General features: G+C 40.9%; 1 protein-coding gene across 1 annotated transcript in view; it reads left to right on the plus strand.

Annotated features, from left to right (window-relative positions):
• Window positions 1-404: 404 nt before the first annotated feature.
• KCNK3 (potassium two pore domain channel subfamily K member 3) overlaps window positions 405-19,602 on the plus strand; it is a 113,220-nt gene continuing 94,022 nt past the window's right edge. The window contains 3 exon segments of the mRNA XM_039345988.1: window positions 405-923; window positions 925-1,008; window positions 1,010-1,077. Of these exon segments, the coding sequence (XP_039201922.1) occupies window positions 799-923; window positions 925-1,008; window positions 1,010-1,077 (277 nt within the window). The 5' untranslated portion in view covers window positions 405-798.

Consider the following 19,602-nt stretch of genomic DNA (forward strand, 5'->3'; position numbering starts at 1 on the left):
CTTACTAGGAGGTATATGCAATATACTCATGTAAACTCAAGATACTTTCACAGTCCAGAGAGAAAATGATCATCTGTAGGATTTTTGGAACCCAGTTTCAACGATAGAGTAATAAGTGAGAATAAGAATATTTTATGGAAGCACGAATTAGAGGTTGATTAGGAGGGCAATCACACTACAGGCACTGGAGTACAAAACAAGTGAGGTGGGGTGAGTTGTAGCAGCAGCAGCCTTGGACAGAAGGTAGCAGCAAGGAAGAAAAAAAGGCAACGGTGCTAGAATAGGAGACAGAGTAACAGGATAAAGGGACTTAGATGGTACCACTGGTATATACTAGGAGAGCTGAGAAGAAGAAAGAAATCTCAAACAAGACCCTAGTGGGAATCTGGAAGTTCAAAGGCGAATCTATGGGAGCCCGCCATCCAGCCTCCCCGGCCAGCCCAGTACAGTAGTCCTTATAAGGGAAGCGGCGGCGGCGACGGCAGAGACAACGGAGGTGCAGGGTTGCGATGGAGGTGGTGCTGAAAGGACAGCTCCCGTCCCTCCCTTCTCCCTCCCCCTTTGGAGCTGAGCGGCGGGTGCTGCCTGCAGAACGCACAGCCTTGCCAGCACAGCCGCCGCGGAAGCCTCAGCAGCGGCAGCAGGAGCAGGAGCAGCAGCCATGAGCCAGGCAACCGCCGCCTCTCTTTCAGCAGCAGAAGTAGCCGCCGCGTCCGCTCCCGCCTCCCGCGGGGCTCCCCAGCAGCCGTCCGCTGCCGCCGCCGCCGCTACCCGCGTCTCTCCCAGCTCTGCGGGACCATGAAGCGGCAAAACGTCCGGACTCTGGCCCTGATCATCTGCACCTTCACTTACCTGCTGGTGGGCGCCGCCGTCTTCGACGCCCTGGAGTCCGAGGCTGAGACTGCCGACCGGACTAAGCTGGAGCAAAGCAGCTGGAGCTCAGAGCAAGTACAACCTCTCCGAGGCCAACTACTGCGAGCTTGAAGGGGTGGTGCTGAAGCTGAAGCCCACAGGCTGGCGTCCAGTGGAAGTTCGCCGGCTCCTTTTACTTCGCCATCACCGTCATCACCACCATAGGTAAGGCGGAGGGCAGCTGGGCTCCGGCAGCGCCTTTCGCTGCGGCCTCAGGGCGCTTTCCGCCCAGCCGGAGTGATCCCCGGCTTAGAGTCCGCCCCCTCCTCCCCAGTCCAACATGCACCCACATCTTCCGCTTTCCCATTTGCAGTTTGTCTCCTGCTTTTTTGTGTGCCGAACCTTTTGGTTGGTTTAGCAGTCCCTTACTTTTCTCACGCCCAGGCTGGAGCGGATCGGCAACTTTATTCTGGGGAAAGAGATTTTCCAAGAATAGAGAGTGGACCCCCTTGTTCTCAGATAGGTCACTACTTTGGAGTGCGGCAGAGGCGCTATATTTTGCTTCCTTCTACCCTTCCCAAAGCTGGCTTACTACTGTCCGATCAACCCAGCACAGCCGCTCTTCTACTCTCTGGGTGTGATGGGCGTTTTAGTCCTAGAGTACGCCGCCTGTGAATAGTTTTCTCTACGTGGCTCTTAAGCGCCTGACTATATTATACCTTCTTTCCCGCTCTACCCCGCACTCTCCCCTCTGTTTTTTTTCCCTTGCTTTGCTTTTCCCTCTGGGAGGCATCCCGTTCCTCGGCGGTGCCTGGGCACCTGAGATTCTCGCTCTCATGCTCTTTAAGTCAAGCCGTTACCCGCGAATGGCCTTGGGACTCCCCCCCTCTTCTCGAGACTCCCCAGCCTGGCTGTGGAAGAGTATGCGCGTGTGTGAAGCCTGCAGTGCATGCTAAAGCAGAGGGAACAATGGAGACAAAAGATTTTCAACCGAAAGCAGAGCCTTTCTCTCTTCTTTCCTCCACCTGAATTTGTTTAGCCCGAGAGCATGTGCGCAATATCTGAAGGCATGTTGTGGATTTCCAGTTGCACTCTCCGTATATAATCCGTTGTAGCAGCTGCCAGTTGTGGGGCGTGGGTGGGAGGAGGAGGAGGAGGAGGAGGAGAGCACTTGTGGGGGAAGTATCTAAAGGGTTCCAAGTAAGGAGCAAAGCTCAGCTTCCCCCCCCCCGCGAAAAAACCTTCTTGGGCTGGGTAATTCTTTGGGCTAGATGAGAAGAATCACTACATTTCAACCACATCCCTAAACTAGGCCCAATTAAACTCTTCTGAGTAAATATGTGCACAAGTCAGCTACTAAAATATCTATTCTGGACACATGCTTGAGAAATTAGAACATTCTTTGCCTGTTTGAATAAACAGACTTACTTGAAGTAAACTCCACTGTATTTAATAGATTTTCTTCCTATGTGATTCTGTCTAGGACTACAGCCCTAAAGAGTTGTAGAATAATTTCATTTTTTCCCTGCCCAACAAGGTTTCCCCTCCTGCCTCTTGCTTACCAACCAACCCACTACCCCGTCCCTCCCTTTCATACAGGCCCCTTAGAATTATTTAGATGTCCAGATATCCCCCCCTTTTTTTTTTAAGGGAGAAGAGATTGCTTCCTGATTCTCAGTTGTTGTAAAAGCATATGGGTTGTTTCGGAAGGAACTCATCTTGACTTTTGAACAATGTCTGAATGTTCAAAATGAGCAATATGAATAAAGCAAGAGCATCTTCTGACTCTGCCTGCAATGTATACATTCCCAATCTTTTACATATCATTCTGATGGGAATGGAGGGGGATTCCCTTGATTGAGAAGAGAATCAGGAATCATGTTTCCACTCTGCTACATAGCAAGCTCAAAAAGTCTTAGAAGAATATCTTACATTAAGAGGAGCGATCTTCCAACCCTTTATAGGAGAGCAAGTTTCAGTGTGTGGAATGGCACTTATTGCTGAGTAAGCACACTTATCAGGCAGGGCATTACTTTTGGTATGATAAAGGAGCCGGTTATAGCAAGGTTGTTTCTATTTTGTAGGTGAAAATTGCAAAGGGGAAGGAGCTTGCTCAGTGCCCATTAGTGGAGAACTTAGAAAACTCAGTCACTTCAATGCAGAATTATGCCATTGTTGGATACTGGCAAAGTTTTTTTTTATTTGCTGATAACTTATGTTAAGAATCCATGCAGTCTCAGCTTGGAGGTGAGGGGTTATGAGAAAAAAACAAAAAAAAAATTAGATTGCCCCAAAGTTCATTAGTAAAACAGACTCTTTGTGGGGAATGGATAAGGGGCAGTACTGATGGTAAACGACAACTTTTTTAACTGCATCGCAAGATTTCACTTTTCTACTCTATTCACAAATCAGTTCGATTCACAGTAAATATTATTGTTGCATCTAAACAATTGTATTCATATTTACTTTAAAGTGAGTTCTGTTGAACTCAATAGAGTTTACTATTAAGTAAACATCTACTCATGTCATCTGTAGAGTGAACACTATGTTCTCTTTATTTTTGTTCCAACATTTCTGTTCTTAACAGGACAAAATGCTTTTCTTTGATGCTTTTAAAAATAAACGTTATACATTTTGCAACATACAGTATTAAGCCTGCTTCAGATAGAGCATTTTAAGGAAAAACAAATGCAACTGAGTACAGTGTGACATGTAGGGGAAGAGATCAATTTAAGCTCCTAATTCTTGCTTGCAATCAGATTAATTCCTGATTTATGTTGCTGCTACATAACAAAGTGGAATTCTAGCCAAAGCCTCACAGAGACCAGACAGCCTTGAAACAGCTTTCAATGAGTCCAAATTATTTTTTGAATCTTTGGCTCTTGAAGCATTTCTCTACACCCTGTCCTTCTAAGACAGCTCTTCCTGCTTTCAATCACTGTGTCTTATTTTTAGAACATACTCTTTGCTTTGGATCATTTCTTCTAAAAGTGCAAATCTTTATAGACTATCCTTCTCTTCATGTTCACAAAACTCTTTAAGAGGGACTATCTCCTGTCCTGCCTAATATAAGTAAAGTTCACCCTTCATTCAAAAGAATGAGATAGCATTACAGAAACCACCATAAAATTATTAACGCCCACTAACTGATATATGCAATTGCTGTCACCAATAACCAAAAGCTGAAATACCCTTTGAATATATATATATATATATATATATATATATATATATATATATATATATATATATATATACACACATATATATATAATCCACACACACACACACACACATATATATATACACACACATATATATGTTTTCTGAGGTTTTCGCGGGATTGTATGTAGGTCTTGGTTGTTCGGGTTTTCTCTCCAAGTAAAATTGGAAGTGTCTTGGCAACGTTTCGACGAAATCCATTCGTCATCTTCAGGCTGGTGCTTTCAGCTTCGTGCCTCGAGCAGCACGAAGCTGAAAACACCAGCCTGAAGATGACGAATGGGACTTCGTCGAAACGTCGCCAAGACACTTCCAATTTTACGTGGGAGAAAACCCGAACAACCAAAGACACACACACACACACACACACACACACACACACACACACACATATATATATATAATACGAATAAAAATACAATCACCAGGAGAATATAGGTATAAAAAAATATACTTTACTAAAACCGCCAAGCTTTCGTCGGGGAGGCTCCCAACATCATCAGGGCTGAAAAGCCAGTAAACAATGATGACTTAAATGGGTTTGGCTGACATTTGCACCCGGCTTTTGGACTGCGTCACTGGTCCTGGCTGATCAGTTTGTGTTTTTCAGTTTTTCAGCCCTGATGATGTTGGGAGCCTCCCCGACGAAAGCTTGGCGGTTTTAGTAAAGTATATTTTTTATACCTAAATTCTCCTGGTGATCGTATTTTTATTCATATTATAAACATGCCCAGGAGTCGTATTTTTATGGACATTTGTCAATATATATATATGCATGTACGTATGTACATACATACATACGTATGTACGTATGTATGTATAGGTTTTGCATCTTCTCTGAAAAAGTAGAGCAGTTGCAGGTCATACAGCTGAGCATCCTTCTGCCACCCTGAGGCAATCAGAAGAAGATCTTGTGACTTGATCCACAGACCTTTACATAGTATAGGCAGTAGCTCCCAATTTCAGGAAGAAAAACATCAATTGGATTAATGTAGGGCAAAGATATCTCTAAAGTTAGGAGATGCCAAACTAGGAAGAGTTGGAGGGTCATAACAAAGGTTCTGAAACTGCCCTCTGAAATGGATTGATAGCTAGAGGAATATTCCCATATTTAACCAAACAAATCCCTGGAATTTAGACTTTAGCAACAGATGATCATTGTATTGCTATAATACAGGGGGAGTGATGTCACATGTGTCATAATATCACTGTTCCCTTGCCATCATAGGGGCTTAGATGCTGGATCAGTTGATGCCTGATTGAGTTCACGTTCTCACTGCCTTTTCAGCTTATGTTCTTGGGCCTTGCTGGAATTCCGCATGTTTTGAAGTTGCAAATGTACCTTCTGCTAAAAACATTCCCCTTTGGAGGCTTGTGCTTGAATTTGATAAAACTGAATTTGTCAACAAACCATGGCTGGGTTCACGTGTAATGCAAGAAAGGTATGCTTTACTAATTACAGTAATTAAGTTTAGTACTCTTGACCCTGAAAGAAACAAAGCAGCTTTTGGTTTAACAAGAAATGTGCACCCAGCCAAAGACTTTATGAAAGCTTCCGTCTGAGATAACATAGGTTTCTGGTACAAGTGATGATGATTTCACATGTATCACTTATGTAAATTACATAATTTGCATGATATCATGATGCACACAATACTTTTGCCTTTTTCTCTCTTCCTCCATGCCCATATATCTTTCTATTGCCTTGTTCTTGCTGTTGCCACTTCTCATAGAAAGTAAGGAAAAATATGAGCAGGAAAGTTATAATGGTTGCATTAACACAACATACTCCACCTGAAACCTGAGCTAACAAAAATGAAGTATAAGATGCTATACTTTCATACATCTGCCTAACATGCAAGTGTCCCGAGTTTGAATCTCAGAAGGGTATGGCTACTGATGAGAGCTAAATAGCTCGAAATAATTATACTGGTCTGCCTTTAATTCTTTGTCGGTAAATTTAAATTTAACACACAAGTAGTCTGTTGTAGAAGCGACCTAGATTGGGGCTGAAAGGTGAAAGCGGAAGCAGTATGCTCTGTCCCATATTGGGGGTAGACCAGGTTGCCCTGATAGACTAGTCTCACATGAAAACACTATAAGATGCTATGTTCAAAGAAACCATACTAACACTTACTAGGTCATATTTTATACATATTTTATATTTTCCATCTTAATTAGTTTATTGTTCTGCAAACTTCCAGGGCAGATTTCAAAGCCAACATTAGCTGAGCAGCTGTCAGTGAAAGATTATTCTAGGAATTTTTGCAAAATTAGTGAAAATACTGAGGAACACCACTGGAATTATCTGAAATTATTTGGGGGCAGTGACAGAAGGGGGGGGCAATCTTTATGTAAAGTAATTTTAGCCAGTTTAAAATAAATGTGGGCTATCAAGAAAAGTAGCAATTAAGCCAAAATCCACTCCGTTTTTTTTTTAGCTTCATTAAAGATAAAGACTGATTAAAAAAAAATTAAAAAGCAACCCAGCTTAGCTGGCTGGCTAAACTAACACAGTTACTAGCCAAGCCAAAAATACCCTGCGATAACGGGAACCCCTTGACATCTGAAAGTAGGAAGCATGCTAAACTAATAATCTGAATCAGAGAATTTCAGGGGCTTTGCTGGAAGGGTTCTGTTCCCCTTCCCCAGTCAATACAAAGGGGCTACAGAAGAACTGACTTTCTGCAAGTGGGTCAGTAAGAAGAGGAAGTGGGTCTTAGGTACAAAACTTGTAACACATGCTGGGGTGGAGACTGAGGCATGCAGAAAAGAGATGAAACAGTTAGTCAGTCACCACTCTATTTTTTTCCACAAGTAGGAAAACATTGTGGAGAGGCTAAGGGTAGACTGAAGTGAGATTGCTAAACGCAGGGTGGTTCAGCATTTTGTGGGACTCCAACTACACTCTTAGTATATTCCATGAACCAGGCCCTTAAACCATACCGGTATTATGGTTTCTTCAACATAGCACGTAACCCTTGCTTACTCAGATTTAAGATTTAGCATGTTATGTGAATCTAGCAACTTCCATGTTTGCAAATCCTCTGTGCTGCCCACTTACCTCCAGTAAAGAGTGTGGCTATATGCAGATAATTCAGGCTCTCAAACTGAGACAGAAATCAGCCTTGGTTTGACTCGGGTTACAACTACATTCATACAATCTAAAGAGAAGGGATGGTCCTGGGTCAATGGCACAGCTTCTACTACAAAGTGCCAATTTCATTCCTCTTCTAACCTGCTCTTTTGGGGATGTGCTGGGATCACAGCTGTCAGCTGAAGTGATAAGAATCATCCAGCACATCTGGAGGATCCTAGACAGGGAGGGCGGGTGGCAGAGGGGGAAGTGGTTGTTTCTAAAGAAGTTTGTGACTCTTAGTAAAGTTCATTAGTTGTTGCTAATGGTGATGTTGATGCATTAATGATCAGTTGTATGGTGTTACCCCAATTGCTCTTAGATATTTTATAAAGAATCAAGATCGAAATCTAATGATAGCAATCACAGCAACAATATTACAGCTTCTACTGCTACTACTAACTTTCAGCACTTCCAAAGGATCTGCCTTTGATGGCAGAGCTAATAATAATTCTGGAAAAATTCTCAAGTTGTGTGACTGTGTTGAGCTTGGCTCCTGATGGAATATGTTTCTGTTTAAAGTATGATTTTTATAAGAAAGTGAACTCCACCGAGAAATGATTTTTAGATAAACATGTTAGGTTGAAGCTAGCTATATATTATGCATAAATTCACTTTTTAAAAAGAAAGGGAATGTTAAAGAATTTGAGAAGCAACGTGATGTGAGTGCAAATGGCTAAGACTGATTGATCTTTGATCCTGTATAGAGAGAATTAAGGGTAATCCAAGTAGAGAGGAAGGAAGGAAGGAAGGAAGGAAGGAAGGAAGGAAGGAAGGAAGGAAGGAAGGAAAGAAGGAAGGAAGGAAGGAAGGGCTTTCCCACAGATTCTCTACTCTTTTTTTTTTACTTTTTAAAAGTAATTTATGGGCATCCTTCCATGAATTTATGCATATACATTGCTTCTTTTCTTCCACTGTAAATTCTTAAACTTAGCAACTTTAAGATGTGTGGACTTCAACTTCCAGGATTCCCCAGCCAGCCATGCTAGAGTGTTAGCTCCTAAAAATAGAGACCATATAGAATCCTGGCAAGATCAACATTTACTCAGGACTTCTATTCAGACCAACCAGAAAAGGATGTTATGCATATTTCATATTTCACAAAGTCACTGTGTGTGAGTTTGGTGGCCATATAAATCTATTTAATAAATACATATCTCTGAACAATAATAAATTCTAGAGGGTACAGATTTAGCTCCCTCTGTAAGAAGATCAGCGGCATTCTGTAATCTTTTTGGCATATATGCAGGTGGAGCCAAAGTAGAGACACAGTTTGAACAAAAAGTCTCATTTGGGCATTTATTTATTCAACAGATTTCTATACTGCTTCCTATGTCAAAAGACATTTCATATTTTCAAGTTATTGATAGCTCCAGTTATTAAGAGTCATTTGCATATAATTTCCTTAATAAAGTGGAGGCTTGCCTGGGCCATCCAAGTGTTCTGCTTATATCCTAGCTTTACAGGCACAGGAGGGTCACTAGCAAAGAGAACTGGAGTAGAAGGAGCTGTAAGCTGAATGCTTAATCACTAAATCTTTTAGCAGCTGTTTTATTCCAGCAACTGGACCCCCTTTTGCAGAAACTTGTCTTTTCTTTCTTCTTTACTGGGTTTCAGCCCAGGCTTCAAAAAGCTTGTTGATCATTTACCCAAATCTAAATTCTAAAAACACAGATTTATCCCCCATTTGAAATAAAATGTGAAGAAAAATAACAATAGAAGAGAATATTTGTAGCCCAAGGTGGAACCATGAGTCTCTGGTGCTCTCTCTTTTCTTGCAGATGTTTCATTACCCAACTTGGTAACATCACCTGTGATATCACCTAGTTGGTTAATGAAACATCTGCAAGAAAATAACCCAGCTCAGAGAGCACCAAGGACCCCCTGAAGAAAGACAGAGATACGAAGATCATTAGCAAAGAGAACATTGAAGGATAGCAAACAAACAGAGAAACAGAAAACTTGCAGAGTGAATAAAAGCAAAGCTTCTCTTTTCAAGAGAGGACCCGAAACTGATTTCCAACAGAGTTTCACCTTTAACTTTTAAACTCAAGAACAAAAGTATGTCAACATAGTCCATTAATTTTGAGTGATATATTTATATCGGGCAGAACAGTCTTTCTCGCATTAAGGGACTTCGCCTTGACCTTTGAGAGATAGACTGGCACAAAGATGGGGGGGTTCAAAAAATATCGTACACATGTAATTAAAGTTTAAATAAATACAGCTCATGCAATTAGACTCCATGCATTTAATAATTTATCCCCCCATCAACGTTAAAAATTACAATTTCTCAGTACCACCAGCCAGGCTGCACTTTTATTCAACAAAACCTCTACATTTGATCTCAAGGAACTTCCCCTCTGCCTGTTTTGATTTATTATTTATGTCATTTGTAGACTACTTTCCCACATGAAATGGTGCTCAAGGGGGCCAGTAATACATTATGATACAATAACATTTAGAAAAACATCATTTGCAATCAAGAGGAGTGCCCAGGCAAACAGGCAAACATTCACATTTTATCAACACAATTGCTTAAACAGACCGAGTCGGTCTAGATAAAAATGAGTTTGTCTGCTTGGGAGAGCGACAAAAATGAAGTTAGCCTGATCTCCTTTTTCAGCTAAGTCCAAGAACTCTTTGGACTGCTTGTGGCCCTTGACTAGTACTCCTGCTTTGCATGCATATATTGGCAGAAGGAATTCCAAATAATAAGAATGGCAGGAAGGCCACTGCATGGTGTCTGAAGAATGACATGGTGGACAAGCCCCTGGGAGCAGGGTAGCCTGTCCAACTCTCCCTGTTCTCATCCCCATCCCGAGGACAGAATGTACATTATCTATGGCATTTCTGCCCTGGCCTTGACTGATCAGCACCACTCTACTGCCTGTTCAAAATTGCCCTTGGCTTCACTCTTTGGCCCTGCTTATCTCCTCAGTCATTTCCTGAACTAATTTTTGGATGGTCAAGGAAATCTTTAGTGGGAGGATGACTCTCTAGCTAAGTCTCTGTGGCTATTCTTTGGCCCCAAACTGTAATTCAACTTGTCAAAGACTTTGGCATAAGAGATGCTGACACGGATCCCCACTGTGCTTGCTCTGGTGAAGCTTAATTGGCTGAGAGGTAGTTGTTTTCATGTTAAGCCTGCACAGATTTTGGAAGGGGGTTTTCTCTTAAAAGCTTTCTCTGTGTTGCAAGGCATTATGTGAGCAAAAATCTACAATTTTCAGATGGAGAAAAATCTATTTTGTAGCCAGCATGACTTTCTCTCATTTGGGGATATTATTCATGTTCCAGTGTCCCTAACAACCCACCACTTTTCACCTGTAGATGCTATCTTTATTCTACTGATTGTAAAACTAGACCTAAACTATAATGTAAATAATTAAATCTGCAGCCTCATATCAGAAATGAATAGAAAGAGCAGGACAGCTTAAGCAATTGGTAATAGAAAAGTCATGTGCTTTTCTGTATAGCTGTATATCAGTCAGAGAGCAAGAAAAAGTGCCACATGTCACAGAACTGTGCAGTGTTTCAGATTTGATTTCAAAAAAGTTCTTTGGAGCAAGTGGTGGCACAAATGTAGCCCTTGCCTGCAACTCCTTAAGGCAACTGCCTCTTCTGGAAAGAGAACTGGGGAAAAAAATTGGAACTCTGATTTTATATATGGTGACGGCAGCAAGATTGATCTATGCACAAAAGTGGAAGGATGCCTCGATTCCTACCATGGACAAATGGTTAAAAAAGCTGATGGAATTAGCAGAGATGGCCAAACTGACTGTGTTGATAAAAGAAAACAACGTAAGTACTTTTGTGTCTAGTTGGAAACTGCTTCTGGACTTTGTGCTTGAGGTGGAAAAAAATGATATTATGATTTTGGGTTTGACTGATTAGACTGATTTGCTAATACAGAATTGGCTAGTGCATACTACTATATAAATGTAAAAAGTTGAGATTTGATTTTAATGTCTGATTTTACTGCAACAGAGAGAGTCGGAAGTCAGTGCCTTTTGTTTCTTCCCCTCCCCTTCTTCACACCTTTTTTGTTTCCCCTTTTTCTACTGTTATCCCCTACTATTTGCTTTTGTATTTTCACATTTTATGTTATAAATGAATAATAATAATAATAATAATAATAATAATAATAATAATGCAAGCAGCTTAAGGCAACTGCCTTTTCCTGGAATTTCCTGGAATTACAATCCTGGTCTCTTAAAGGACCAGAGGTCTGATTTTTGTTTACGGCTTATGAGAGATTGTGGGGAAGATGAGAAAGGATTGGAAGGGAGATAGACATCAACAATCGACCTAGAATCCATCGGCAGATTATTGTCTAAATCTGTCACCCGGGTATTGAGAAACCTGGGAAAAAGAGTTTCAAATCACTCAAAGTGATTCTGCTTTAATCATCTCCTATAAATGAGAGTTGGAATTTTTTCTTGCCATTGCTAAGATTCTGTATTTACTTTCAGACAAGAATGAAAGATACCTTATTGGAATCCGTGTAGTTCTAGCTATCTTGCTCTTGCCCAGCTGATCAGGGTTAAATTAACTCTAAGAAATATGGAATCAATTTAGGAGTAAAGTTAACCTCCTGGCAGCAAACTGACTTGATCACTTGACTCCTTGATACTGTTCCACAACTTAAGTCTCACCAAGTCAGTGAAGTGGATTGTGCGATAAATTTTATTTTGGAAGACATTATTTTTTCCTTTTATTGTATCTGGATCTGGCAATATCATACAAAGAGTTCCTCTATTCCATCTGCCAGACCACAGAGCAAACATTTATTGTCCAAGTAAGACCCTGGAATTTCTTTCACACAAATTGAGGGTTCTCTTCTTTTTGCCAAACTTTAGTTCAATTTGCCAAATGATGCTTTGCCACAAAGTGATCATTATGACCACCTTGCATTTGTACATTTCTTTCCTTGTTTACCACGAAAGGCTAGGGATTTCTCTACTTTTGTCTGAGAATGAAAATATTGCTTTATTAGACCAGGGATTTTCAACCTTTTCACCCACTGTACTACTTTTAGGATATGGCAATATCCGAGTACCACCAGTCGCCTAGCAAGGTGTCAAAAACCTGATGACCCCCCCCAAAAGGAAAAAAGTGATAAAGTACAGGTAGTCCTTGACTTACAACAGTTCACGTAGTGACTGTTTGAAGTTACAATAGCACTGAAAAAAGTGCCCCAAGGCACAGCTGAGCAAGACACCTGCCTGCCCACCCGGCGGTACTCTTTCTCCTGTCCGAGGTTTTAATTGTTGTGAGCATTTCTATTGAGGATCGGCAGCAGGGGTGGGGTGGGGGGTGTTTGTTTTTTATTCTCCCTGTCTGCTGGGTGGTTGCAGCAGGTTTTGGTCACTTCACATCACCCTGGGACACTGTGACCGTCATAAATATGAATCAGTTGCCAAGCATCTGAATGTAAATCACAAGACCCTGGAGATGCTGCAACATTCCAGTTGATCGGCGCTTCTTCTGGGCTCAGCTGGAGCTGGCACTGATCCTGGCACTTCTGCTGAGCCCTGACAGCCCTACAGCTTCAGCCATCTCTCGCTCAGGCTTGTGTGGTGTTGCCACCAGTTAAGCTCATTCCCCTCCCCTGCTACCACTTTTCTAGGATGGTCGTGTACCACCTGCCAGGTGCCAATGTACCACAGGTGGTGCCCATACCACTGGTTGAAAAGCCCTGCATTAGACAAAGCACAGATTACTGATTGCTAGATAGGGAAAGGATCCAAGGAGAAACAGCGTGAAGCAGAATTTTTTTATAAGTTCAAATCTCAGTTCTGTGAATAATCATTATTAAAGCAGAAGCTGCCTTGAGGAGGGCCCAGATTCAGTAGCAAAATACATGCTTTACAAGTTTACATCTATGATGTGGCAGCTTCTACAAATTCTGAAGAAGATATATAATGGTATATCTTTCTTTCTTTCTTTCTTTCTTTCTTTCTTTCTTTCTTTCTTTCTTTCTTTCTTTTTTTCTCACTCATCTTGTATTCAATGACTTTGGGCAGCTTACAACATAAAATTCAGATGAATTTAACTCCATTTAAGACAGCTCTATGTATAAGATGCTTACCTGATATATTAAGTGTGTGTGAACTCTTAGGAAGGGACTCTCAAAGCAAGGTTTTTGATTATCAAGACCAGATTTCTTCCTATTGCATTTACCACCATTAAGAAATGTCTGATCAGGCTCTATAAGGCACTCTTCTAATGTCCTGTATAAACCACTATTCTGATGTTCTGTATAATCCAACACTTCTTTCATTTTACGGCCTGAGGCAAGGTTATCATCCTGCGGGGCAGTCTTGCCAGAGCTGAGAATCTTGTTCTGTGATGGTGCTTCCATTCTACACAAGCCTCAGTGGAAGTACTTCATTGTCTAGACAGGTTAGTTTGAGAGGAAGCAGACCGTAAAGTTCTTGGATTCTCAGCTACAGAGTGATTTAAAGGTCAAAAACAGTAGCTTGAGTTGGGTTTTGAAACAAAACAGGATCGGCCTTTCTAAACTGGCAAAACATACATTTTCAAGCCTAAACCCCACCCCCAAAATTTGGAACCAGTTGACTTCATGGGTAGATTCACACATAACATAATTCAATAGTCAGACTGAAATTTTATCAAAACATATGTTATATCTGCACATGAAAGTTCTTGGTTGCCTTACCCACCTGGTACAAATCTGTTATACTACAATGGACATGTGTAGCTTATATCACAAACCTGAGTCACATTTTCATCCTAGTCTTTCAAAGAGAATGTAGTTCCACACTAAATGTAATTCCTCTTCCCAATGCACATACATATTGCCTCTTTTATCCGGATTTAGAGTCCATTTATTATTAATAATAATAATAATGATAAAGTTGGAAGGGACCTTGGAGGTCATCTAGTTGAACCCCCTGTTCAGGCAGGAAACCCTATACCATTTCGGACAAATGGCTGTCCAGTTTCTTCTTAAAAACCTCCAGTGTTGGTGCATTCACCGCTTCTGGAGGCAGGTTGTTCCATTGGTTAATTGTTCTAACTGTCAGGAAGTTTCTCCTTAGTTCTAGGTTGCTTCTCTCTTTGGTTAGTTTCCACCCATTGCTTCTTGTCCTGCCTTCAGGCGCTTTGGAAAATAGCTTGACTCCCTCTTCTTTGGGGCAGCCCCTGAGATATTGGAACACTGCTTTCATGTCCCCCCTCGTCCTTCTCTTCGTTAAACTAGACATACCCAATTCTAGCAACTGTTCCTTATATGTTTTAGCCTCCAGTCCCCTAATCATCTTTGTTGCTCTTCTCTGTACTCTTTCTAGAGTCTCAATATCTTTTTAACATCGTGGTGACCAAAACTGGATGCAGTATTCCAAGTGTGGCCTTACCAAGGCATTGTAAAGTGGTATTAATATTTTACGTGATCTTGATTGTATCCCTCTGTTAATGCAGCCTAGCACTGTGTTGGCTTTTTTGGCAGCTGCAGCACACTGCTGGCTCATATTTAAATGATTGTCCACTAGGACTCCGAGATCCCTCTCAAAGTTACTACTATTGAGCAAGGCACCCCCTATACTATACCTGTACATTTGTTTTTTCTTGCCCAAATGTAGAACCTTACTTTTTTCACCATTGAATTTCATTTTGTTAGATAGTGCCCAGTGTTCAAGTCTGTCCAGATCCTCCTGTATCCTAAGCCTGTCTTCTGGAGTGTTGGCTATTCCTGCCAGCTTGATGTCATCTGCAAATTTGATGAGTTCCCCTTGTCCTGATTGTTGATGAAGATGTTAAAGAGCACTGGGCCCAGAACAGAGCCCTGGGGCACCCCACTACATACTTCCCTCCATGTAGATGCGGTTCCATTGAGGACCACACGCTGAGTACCGCTGGTCAGCCATTTACGGATCCATCTGGTGGTGATGCTGTCTAACCCGCATTTTTTCTATCTTGTCAAGTAGTAGGTTGTGCTCTACTTTATCAAATGACTTACTGGAGTCCAAGTAAATTACATCCACAGCATTCCTCTGGTCCACTAATTTTGTCATTGGTTAAAGAATGCAATAAGATTTGTCTGGCATGATCTGTTTTTGACAAACCATGTTGGTTTTTATTGACCTCCTCCAGTCTATAACCAAGTTCAGGTACTGATTCAGATGGCAAGGAGAAATATGGAGTGTCAATACTGTATTGATGGGATTTAGCACATTATAAACATGTTTTTAAAATATCATAAAGCATCCTAACACATGATATAATTTTCAGTAGAGGTTTCAAAGCAGATAGTATAAAGAAGAGCAGAGAATTCACACTACCATATCTTTAATTTATGTTACTGTTAATTTATGTCACTAGGAGCTATAATGATGGTATGATTTAAGCATGTAGATAAAGCAAATGTGGCCTCCAATGCTAAGCAATGCATTCATTAAGTGAGTCCCACTTAATTTGCCTGGTTGCCAATCACCCAAATTTTGATTACCGTAAGTGACTCCAGGGACACTGCAATGGTTGTAAGTGCAAGGACCAGTTGTAAATGTTGTTTTTTAAAACACCATCATAATTTCAGATTATCATAGACTACCTATGCACTGTTAATTTGCAGAACCCATTCCTTACATTAATAATGTTCTAATTTCTCTATGACTCCTGGTAGATGCAGTTGCTACATCCCCTAACCTTTAGTATTCTTATAGGGATACTAAATATAAACATTGCTTCATATGACAAGATAGACCTAACTGGAACAAGAATCTTTTCCTAACAACAAACTTTGATTGTTGTCCTCTAGTTTGCTGGTCAAAAGCTGTTCCGCATGATTGAGTTTCCTGGGAAGATTACCAACACTCCAGTTCTGCCTGAATGTTCATAATTAGAAAGAAACTCACCTTCGGGTGGATATATTATCAAGATGAATTGGGCAGACAATGACCTCTGGAGCCTACATAATAAGAAACTTGGTCGGCCTCATATTGTAATGAAGTAACATGAGTGGGTGTGGTATTAACTGGCTATTATACTAATAACCTCAACAGTTCCTTTAGCAATTGCAAATTATTTATAAGAGGCTGTCACATGCTGTCTATCCAGCTGGTAATCAATATATGGCTCTTTTGCTTTAGTGACACTGTTGCCGTTTGCTGATTCAGGAGCTGTCTTTCCTAGGATTTTAATGTTATTAACGGTGGTTGGATTTATTGTTGTTTTAGAAGGCATTTCAGTTCTTTTGTCTCTCTGTGTGGGGCTTTTGGTCATGTTTTCTTTTCTAAAAAAATAAGAATTGCTTGATATAAATAAACAGGAATGGGTTTGCTGTGGGCTTCCAAATCACAGAAAAGGAGTAATGCTCAATGCAGTGATGGATGGCCACCAGGAATCTAATGGGTTGCCCAAACAGTAGGAGTTGGCAGGTGGACAGGTCAATCAGCTTATTTTTTAGAGGCAAAGAAGAGAAGGCAAACAAATCCTTCCCTTCCCCAGACAACGGAATTTCCTCTCCCTCAGTGGACATCTGACACCCCAATCTATTAGTAGTGAGATTGGCTGGAATATAGCTCAGTGCATTGCTGGGCCCAAAAAGGAAGAATTGGCCTTTCAAAACATCCTATTCAAAAAGCAAGAACACTATGTTAAAAACAACAATAAAATATAAGAAATACACTCCACCACACTATTGTTGTTTAACCATAAAAAAACCTGCAAAAACTTTACCAGAAACAACTGCCTATCCAAGGCCTCTGTGACAAATTGGGATAATGAAAAAAAAAAAATTTGGACTTCAAAGAGGTCACAATGACAATGGGAATTCATTTCTCATCATATTGCAAGGCCACATTCCGAATGTGTTTTCAACAATGGTCAGGACCAGGCAAACAGGCCTCATAAATCACCTCTGACATGTCCCAGCAAAGGTCCAGAGGTCACAAAAGTTTGTAATGCAGTGTTGCCAAACCATTTTATCCCCACCACTCCCCAAACATTTCTTGTTGTCTTACACAACTGTGATCAGGAACACTTGTGGAAAAGGAACACTTGTGGAAAAGACAACTGACTTTCACTCCTGGAATTAAGGGGCACATGTTATCTGGAATGTAAGTGGTCTCTTTCCAAAAACAGAAATTCTCTTTATTATTGGAAGCTCAAAAGACCTCTTTAGTGAAAAGCACTTCTTAACAGTTTTGGCTGTTCCAATGACTACAGCTTCTCTGCTACACTGTTCTTGCTGTGATAGCACATACATTCATAAGGATTTTTGGGGCTCCCCTTGAGAACAGTTTGGGGACTCTAACTAGTGCAGAAGCTGGGCTGGAAAATCTGCCCTGACTGATATTTGCTATGGACCAATGCCAAGTTATTGTTGGTTTAATAAAGTCCCAAATTTCTCAAGATCGGATTATTTTAGGAACTGTCTATATTTTTATAATCCTATATGATCTTCATACTCTGATGTAGATATAGCAGTTTTCTAATATGTATCTGTAGTGCAGTAGTATAGCCCCCCCCCAATGTAGAAGGAACATCTAATGGAAATTGAAATAACCCCTTCTCCCCCCACTTAAAAAAATTATCTACCTTCTTTTCTTTTTTTCATTATCTCTTATTTATTGTTATTTATTCCTTGTTCAGTGTAAGGAACCCAGCCATCATTTTAGATCATCAAGTTAAGATACATAATAGTTTATTGTGTGGAAATGTGTGTGTATGTGTGTGTATGTGTGGGGAGCACAACACTGTGATTTGAACACAGGTATTATGTTAAACTGTGTTTAAGATGAAATATGTCTTCGGTGGTATGTCACCACTTGGGGATGCTTAATGTATTTTCAGTAGCATAACCAGAGTCAGTGATTAAGGCTCTAGCGTAGAAGAGGGTTCAGCAGCAGAAATTGTTATGCTAGATCAAGGAGAACAAACAGAGTGTCTCAACACTTTTCTCTTGAACCCATGAGTTAAATGAAAGGGACTCCATCATTCTCCAAGGATTTTGGCCTGTGATGAGTGTTTTAAGTGGTGGTTACTCATGTGCAGACTTCATAATGTATGTTATAGAACAGTAACTATGTCCTGCCCAGCCTCATCTAAAATATATCAGAATAATAGAGTTGGAAGGGACCTTGGAGGTCTTCTAGTCCAACCCCCTGCTCAGTCAGGAAACCCTATACCATTTTAGACAAATGGTTGACCAATATTTTCTTAAAAACTTCCAGTATTGGTGCAGCCACAACTTCTGGAGGAAAGTCGTCCCACTGATTAATTGTTCTAAATGTCAGGAAATTTCTCCTTAGTTCTAGGTTGGTTCTCTCCTTGTTTAGTTTTCATCCGTTGTTTCATATATTGCTGTCAGGTGCTTTGGAGAATAGCTTGACTCCCTCTTCTTTGTGGCAACCCCTGAGATATTGGAACACTGCTATTATGTCAGCCGTAGTCCTCCTTTTCATTAAACTAAACATACCCAATTCCAGCAACTGTTCCTTATATGTTTTAGCCTCCAGTCCCCTAATCGTCTCTTCTCTGCACTCTTTTTAGAGCAGGGGTGTCAAACTGGCAGTCCGCGAGCTGGATGCATCATGCAAAGGCCATGCCCACCCTGGCTCTACAAAGGCAGAAAACATCGCAATATGTCATGATATGTCATGTGACACAATCGAGTTTGACACCCATGTTCTAGAGTCACAACATCTTTTTTATATCATAGTGACCAAAACTGGATGCATATTCCAAGTGTGGTCATACCAAGGCATTATAAAGTGGTATTTTCAGTAGTGCCTTGACTAGCCCTCTTACAAAGACCTTTGAAAAAAATGCTGGCTTTATATTTATGCTTTTATTATGATCTGTTCCCAGGAACTGCAGCTTGTTTTACAACACATGACCAAATCGACACCCAATGTGTATACGTATATAGATTTGGGAAAGCCTCCATTAGTTTTGGTTTCTTTTTTTCCCCTGAGGTTGAATTGGGAATTTTTTCCTTATGTGTCTGGGAGCTCAAGTGGTGTTGCATAAGTTCATAAGTTTGTACTACTAATAATAAACCACATTGTGAAACTGCCTGGATCTGGAGTGTGCTAGCTGGGGAGCAAAAGGGAGGGGTGGGGGAGACAAACAGAGGAGTTGTGGGGACCAAACTTTCAAGATATGGTGCTATCAAAGCTGCCATCTTGATTCTTAAAGTCACTTTGTGGATGCCCCTGATTGTAAGAAACCTTACTATTGCCCTTTCCCTGCCTGAGTAGCATTACAAGTGAACTTTGCCCTCATAGCTACCAAGACATAGATTTTCCCTTGAACAAATTATACAGTGTAGGAAAGGGTAGACCATTTTGCAGCTCCTTCTGAATTAAATCACATTAGAAACTCAGAAAAGGGGAGAAAATGGAACAAAGATTACAATTACATCT

Source organism: Crotalus tigris, unplaced genomic scaffold (assembly GCF_016545835.1).
Source record: "Crotalus tigris isolate CLP2741 ecotype Arizona unplaced genomic scaffold, ASM1654583v1 scf7180000017987.690289119674:8195010, whole genome shotgun sequence".
NCBI lineage: Eukaryota > Metazoa > Chordata > Lepidosauria > Squamata > Viperidae > Crotalus > Crotalus tigris.